Source organism: Myotis davidii, unplaced genomic scaffold (assembly GCF_000327345.1).
Source record: "Myotis davidii unplaced genomic scaffold, ASM32734v1 scaffold399, whole genome shotgun sequence".
NCBI lineage: Eukaryota > Metazoa > Chordata > Mammalia > Chiroptera > Vespertilionidae > Myotis > Myotis davidii.
Genome location: NW_006292094.1, coordinates 937,767 through 945,188, shown reverse-complemented (window position 1 = coordinate 945,188; position 7,422 = coordinate 937,767). Strand labels below are relative to the sequence as shown.

The window sequence follows — 7,422 nt, the reverse complement described above, 5'->3', positions numbered from 1 at the left end:
ATAGTTACGAAAGTCTCTAAAAATGTTCTTCCTTATTTTAATTTAAAATTTTTAAATCTAATTTTACTTGGATTAAAAATCTAAACAAACTTTTCCATAATAAATAACTGGACATCAAATTTTAAAAATGTAGATATTTAAAAACAGTTTTCAATAAACTGAAACAATTAATATTTTGGTACACGGTGGCATCTTCTATATGAGATGAAAGAAAGCACTAGCAATATTGTCCAGTGGGCATGGCTCAGTGGTTGAGCGGCCATCCAGGAACCAGGAGGTCATGGTTCCATTCCCGGTCAGGGCACATGCTCAGGTTTCAGGCTCAGTCTCTAGTAGGGGATGTGCAGGAGGCAATCAACGATTCTCTCTCATCACTGATGTTTCTCTCTCTCTCTCCCTTCCTTTCTGAAATCAATAAAAACATATTTTTAAAAAATAAGTAAAATAATAAAAAATAAAGCACTATTCTTTTGAATTTGGTTAACACTTCTAAGTATTCGAAGGGACGAATAGCAATATTAAAATATTTCTTCTAATTAATTTCCTTTCAATGTGCACCAATTCGTGCACCGGGCCACTACTTCTATTATATTTAAGTAGAGTTTTAGTTTTTAGAGTTGTATCCTAATATTTTAAATGGGTGACCTATTTATATATACAGTTTACCAATTAGCTACACTTTGGATTAGTACATTTTATTCCAAGAGCATGCTGGATTACTATCAGGGAATAACTGATGAATACAAAAAGAAAAAAAAATACTGCAAACACTTTGATATACCCTAAAAAAGATCTATATATATAAAAGGCTAATATGCTAAGTGTCTGACAGTCTGAACAGTTGCTATGATGTGCACTGACCACCAGGGGGCAGACGATCAAAGTAGGAGCTGCCATGATACACACTGGCACCACGGACCTGGCACCACGGACCTGGTGCCCACAAAGCAACACTTGGCTTGCCCCAAGTGGGACACAGGCCCTGCCACCACCCTGGAGCTACACCTCACCAAATAGCAGCCGACGCTGCCCAGACACCATGGCGCAAAATGTGGCCCACAGCCCAGCCCAGCCCAGAAATGGTCACTGTGGGCACCAGGTAATGCCATCACATAGCAATACCCGCTTCCTCTCCCTAGCGACTAGCCTCCTTTGCAGTTTCTGCAGCCCAGGAACATGACTTGCTTTATAACCAGGTGGAAACATTTTACACTAACCAAATGTCTGGGAAGCATTTTCCCGTGCCTCATTTGATCCTCAAAGTCGTCCTGGAGTGGTAGATAGGAGACCTGGTGGAATCCCATTTTCTTTTCATTAGCCAGAAAACGGAGATTTAGAAAGCTTAGAAACTTGACCCAACTGAAAAGAAGTAAGAAGTGGTGGAACTTGAAAATTACTTCAGGTTTGTTTTCTCACTGTGCAGAAGATAGTCAGACACTGCTGCAGTTAAATATTTTACCCTTTGTTCTCCCTGCGTGATCTACAATAATAATCTGCTTTGTGTTGATATTTACTGCTGTGTTGCTGACAATTACTTGAAAGAGAAGTTGGGGTGCTTCATTGGGATGGAAAAAGTTTGGCTAAATCAGCCGTCCGACTGACCGCCCAGCCAGTACATATGACACACACTGGCAATTTAAAAATAAATGTTGACTCACGCATGCACCATACATATAAAGCTCTTGCTGGTGCCAATTGCACGTGTGTTTCCATCTGTCATTGTCACTCGTGAATTTGGTTAACACTTCTAAGTATTCGAAGGGACGAACAGCGATATTAAAATATTTCTTCTAATTAATTTCCTTTCAATGTGCACCAATTCGTGCACCGGGCCACTAGTTCTATTATATTTAGTAGAGTTTTAGTGTTTAGAGTTGTATCCTAATATTTTAAATGGGTGACCTATTTATATATACAGTTTACCAATTAGCTACACTTTGGATTAGTACATTTTATTCCAAGAGCATGCTGGATTACTATAATTGCACTGCTACTGAACTCCAGAACAGATTATTGATGCAGCTCAGAAATAATACACACAGGTGGAGGACAAACTGGTCAGTGTGCAGAGGCCTGATTTTGCTACCCCTTCTGCCTTCCACCTAGACTTCTGGGCTCTAGATTCAAGGAGACTGCATGATTGCCATGTGGCTCCTTTCCCAGACTTCACTCTCTTAACAAATCCTTTCCCATACATCAGCTAAAGACTCATGTGCTCTGTGCCCCCATGATACCATGTGCTTACCATTATCACTGCATGTAGAAAATATTATAATTGTTCAAATTAATTTGTATTTCTATAAAATTTTACATATGCATCATATAAAAATCACACAGTACAATAAAAAGCCTGCCATCCTCTGACATACTCCTCTACACGTCTGATTCTAATACTCAGTAAACCCACTTTAAACTCTTTTAAATTTTTAGCTATTTCTTTCACTATTTTGATCCATTCTTCTAAATAACATGCTGATACAGCTATTTCTTGAATTTTGAATTTTAGACATTATCTTTTGACTCCCTAAAATATTTGTGACAATGTACCTATCATTTATAACTAAGCTACACAATTCTACTATAGTTGGATTTCCTTTCTTGTACAAACATTTAGTTTGATTCACTTAATTTACCTGAATTTTCTATGTTTCTACCTGTTGCACCTGACCCATGAACTCTACTCCAGATCTGTAAATCCTCAGCTCCTCAGATTCCTTTACAAAAAAGAAAAGAAAAACCAATGATCTCCCACCTGTTCCTGTTTAAACTGATTGGTCTTTACGCTTGTTCTTGTTTTACGGTTGCAATACAGATCGTTTGGTTTTGCGCCAATATCCTAGTTTCTGTTTGATTTTCATACAATTGGCTTTCTTCTAATGCTGCCAACTGGAAGCTGTCTGTCCAATTCTTAGGCTGAGAAACTAAAGAGTGACTCTGTTCACAACAAGGCTTGTCATCCAGTAAACGTCACTGTAGATCCATAAAAGAGACTGATTTTTAAATTGGAGATCCACACATTTGTACGTGAAGAACTCTCTCAAATGAGTTTCTTGCTCCTAAATGCGTTCCACTGACCTCCTGCTCTGGAGTGTCAAGCTTGGCTCACAGTGTTATAACAGCAAGAGTTGAGGAATGCCTGAGAGTATTTTCGGTCCAGTGTCTCATTCTCATCCCTAGCTGTTTAAATTTCCACAAACTGCTCCTGGGTTCAAATCCAGTTCAACACGTTTAACCATTCCAAGACTCAGTTCCCATATACGTAAAAAGAGGTGGGTGGGTGTTAATAAAAAGAACTATTTTCATAGAACTTTTGTGAAATAAAATTAAATGCTTGTCAAATGCTGTGCAAAGTCTTTGGCACAGACTAACCGCTAAATAAATGCCTACATCTACTATTGATGATTCTTCTTTCTCACTTATAGGACATACTTCTACACATCAAATAGGACTCCGCAATGATTCCACCTGTTTTCTGAAACACTTATTTCTATAAATAATATTACTTTGCATATGCAGGACTTTACAAAAATTCAAGATGCTTAACAGTACACCTCATTTAAAACTGCCGAATAATTTCAATGAAGCCAGCATCATTTTCCTTTATTACTCTTTATTACATGAAAGTATTATATATGAGGTCGAGAGCCACTTCCTATGGAGTTCTATTAAATACATATATTCAACCACTATGTAGTAGAAAGCATACAAGCAATATGACAAGCACTTGGAGGTGATGACAATAAAAAAGGCAGAAGCAGTCCTAACTCAAATTACAGTCCACATGTTTTACTAACATATGTAATTACAATGCAAAGTAATATGTAAATAGGAAACAAGGGGTGCTAAAAAACACAGAGAAAAGCAATTGTCCCAGAGTTTAAGTTAAGAAGAGCATCCTACAGCATGTGTTTAATGTGAAAGTAGGAGGAGTAAGGCAGAGAGAAGCTGGGTTTAAAAGAAATAGGTCCTACGCAGAAGAAACATGTTCAAAGGCCCAGAATTGACAGAGAACACAGACTGCTCCAGGAGCTGAGAAGTTAGCACACATAAAGTATGCAGTCCAAGTACGGAGCCCTGAGGCATGAGACTGGTGACATGTAGAAGAGATATTGGCAGAACCTTGTAAGTCATACTCTATATAATCCAATTAAATGAAATAATGCTTTTGAATGTTTAATAAAGTTCCTGGTATGAAATAAGTGCACACTAAACTAAACATTATTCACTTACTGTTACCTACCACTCTCCTCTTTTTTGCCACAATTTGAAATGCAACAATACACTAACCAAAAAATATTTTCCATATAGATTTTCTTAGCTGGATGCCAGAAAAATAGTATGTAGAGAACTTACTATAAATGCTTTAGGCAGTCTGTTCTTTCAGTTGTAAATGGGAACAATAATACCAACCTCTCAGGCTTGTTGCAAGGACCAAAAAGAGCATGAAGAGTTCCTAGAGGGGCGCCGTGGCACATACCAATGACCTCAAAAGGGTTCCTATTAAGGCAAATTGGCAGGCCAGCCAGAGAAAAAGAAAAGCGCAAAGCTTGGCCTTCACTTCGGGGTTATGCAGTAGGAATGAATGCCTTAGAAATAACATCATCTTAGGCCTAAACTGTTTCTGAAAACAGGGTAAGACACATACACCAAAAATGTTAATTCTACTAAAAGAAACACTAGTCTGATGATGTGTTTTCTTCTTCCTAATGTGGAATCTCTTTCAAAAAAGAAAAACTGATCTTCTTTAATTCATTTTCCCCACAATTACTTTATATTAACAGTATGTGTGTATTTCCCAAGTCCCACTGTCCTAAAACAACTACTCTTATTTTACATATTTCTCTCCAAGTACTTTACACACAACATCTGAAGGTTTCTACTCCATATCATACTCATCTGATTTAAGACCCAGAACGGATGGATATTGAGGATGGATATTGAATTAGTAATGTTTCAACAGTAGCCACTTTGCAAAAGCAAAATAAGAAACTCTCCGGGTACATTTAAAACAAGACAATTAATCATAATGCAACTTACACTCATCCTGAGTAACACATTTAGGATGTTAAAAGAGGCACCCTGTATAAATTTCAAATCACGTAATTTTTTTCTGATTCCAATTTGTCTTAGTGTCAACCTAACGTATTTATTTCTTGCTACTCTTTCTTCTCCCTAATGGTCTCATTCAAGAGCAGCTTAATTCTAAGAAAATTTGTTGACATTAATCACAAATGGCAATAAAATATCACAATGTATCTGACAAAGAAAGCATCAAGCTGTATCTTCTTTCTTAAAAAGCAAACCAAAAACTACCCGAAATTAATTAAAAGGTGACCTTACAAAATCAAGCACTTTTTAACACTATACAACTATTATTAACAGAAAATCATAAATGAACTGATGAAGATTAAGCTAACTTTCTCAGGGAATAAAAAGCTTAGTTAATATAAAAAAGCTTTTTCTAGAATTTTCAAATAGGAAATACTTCCACATTACTAATACAAACTATAAATCCAAAGAAGATAAAAACATCCTTAGGACTTCTTACAGAGGTTTTAGAAAGACTTACTATCCCAGGAAGAAAAAACTTCATAGATCTTAGTGTCACAAATACTACTAAATATCTGGTAGGGTTCACATACATGCTCTCAATAATCCCTTATTATGCCTTAGGATCAATTCATCTCAATTTGATGCTAAACTTTCAATTGTCATAGGACAAGTGTTCTCCACATCAAGGTAACTTAACTATAGCCTCTCAAAGACATGTCTAACTCTCCTAGTCATCATAATCTATCATGTAAAAATGCCAAGGAATGCGCAAAAACTACATTGGAAATCCCATAAATAAATAAGTGTCCAGAAAAAAAACCAAACTACTAAAAGAGTAAATCTTATGTTTTAAACCTTGAAATATAATACTATAAGGCAAAATCCATTAAGATCTTTAAAACAATCTTAACTATTTAATGACTAGCCACATAAAAAACATTCACTAACTCTGTCAATCAACCTTTAAAGAAAATGGTAAATCCAGGCATACAATGAGCAAATTAATCTCACATTGCTGTCAATATTAGTCAATTGATTTCAATTGATCAATTAAATTTCTTATGTACAAAGTGCCCAACTATATCATTCAGCTCAAAGCTGTTATATGTGAACATCTTTCTTTACCTTCAAAAAAATTTTTTTAATCTCTAGTAAAAACCTACCTTTGAGGTTCTTTGAAGTTGGTCACCAACATATGTTTTACGAAACTGATCCAAGAACCACAGAATTGCAAGCTCTATTTTCTCATTAGAACCCTTAGGCAATCCGGTATCCATTAACGATATAAGCTGAAAAACACTTTTCATGAAGGAAAGAAATAAAGCGTCAGTAAAAATTCTTAAGAGAAATAACATTAAAACATTTACTGTCAATGTAATACAATATATAATTACTGTAAAAAGTGAAAAAACACAAAAACTTATTAAAAAAAATTTTTAAAATCATCTAAAATCCTACTACTAAGAGACACTACAATTTCTAATATTTTTCCCTAAGACACATATACCTATACACATACAAGCATACAAACCTATAGACGTATGTTTTTTTACAAAAAGTTATAAATACATATGACATATACAAATCCTATATAATAAAAGCCTAATATGCAAATCGACTGAATGGCAAAACAACCAGTCACTATGATGCACACTGACCACCAGGGAGGAGACGCTCAATGCAGGAGCACTGCTCCCCACAGGGGGAGCACGACTCAGCCAGAAGCTGGGCTCATGGCTGGTGAGCGCAGCGGCGGTAGCGGGAGCCTCTCCCACCTCTGCTGCAGGTGGGTGGTAAGGAGTGAGGGGTTCCACACTACAAGAGCCCCAAATTGCAAGAGGGATGTCTGACTGCTGGCTTAGGCCCAATCCTGGGTCCCCTGAGAGGTCTCAGACTGCGAAAGGGCGCAGGCCCAACTGAGGGACCCCTCCCTCCTCAATGCACGAATATCGTGCAGCAGGCCTCCAGTAAAGTTCCTATTATTGGGAGTGAGATAACAAAAGGGAGCAGTGCAATATTTACCAGGAAGTCCAGAGTTGACTGAAAGGGATAGAAAGACACTTCAAACTGAATGAGTAATAAGTGCAAGTGCACTGAAGTGAAGTGCAGATATGGCCTTGAAGTTTCTTATGATCAATAATGCATAGAGCACGGGGTGCATGGGAATTGAGAGAGCAACAGTTTTGAAAGCTAGAGTGACTCTGGCTCTGCCCTTTACCTTCCCTATCTAAATTTGTACGCTAAGTTTTTTCCCCTCTTATCTTTACTATTTTTTCATAAGTTGCAGCAAGAATTATTAGTTGGCTTCTTGAATTCTTAACTCTTATTTTCATAACTCTCCATAGATCCCAGAGAGCCTCAGTCTCCCCA

The 7,422-nt window shown here is 36.9% G+C and overlaps 1 protein-coding gene across 1 annotated transcript in view; it reads right to left on the bottom strand.

Moving 5' to 3' along the window:
- RANBP17 (RAN binding protein 17) overlaps positions 1 to 7,422 on the bottom strand; it is a 225,486-nt gene that overhangs the window by 175,684 nt on the left and 42,380 nt on the right. The window contains exon 15 of the mRNA XM_006765451.2: positions 6,216 to 6,351. Within this exon, the coding sequence (XP_006765514.1) occupies positions 6,216 to 6,351 (136 nt within the window). The remainder of the gene's footprint in view (positions 1 to 6,215; positions 6,352 to 7,422) is intronic.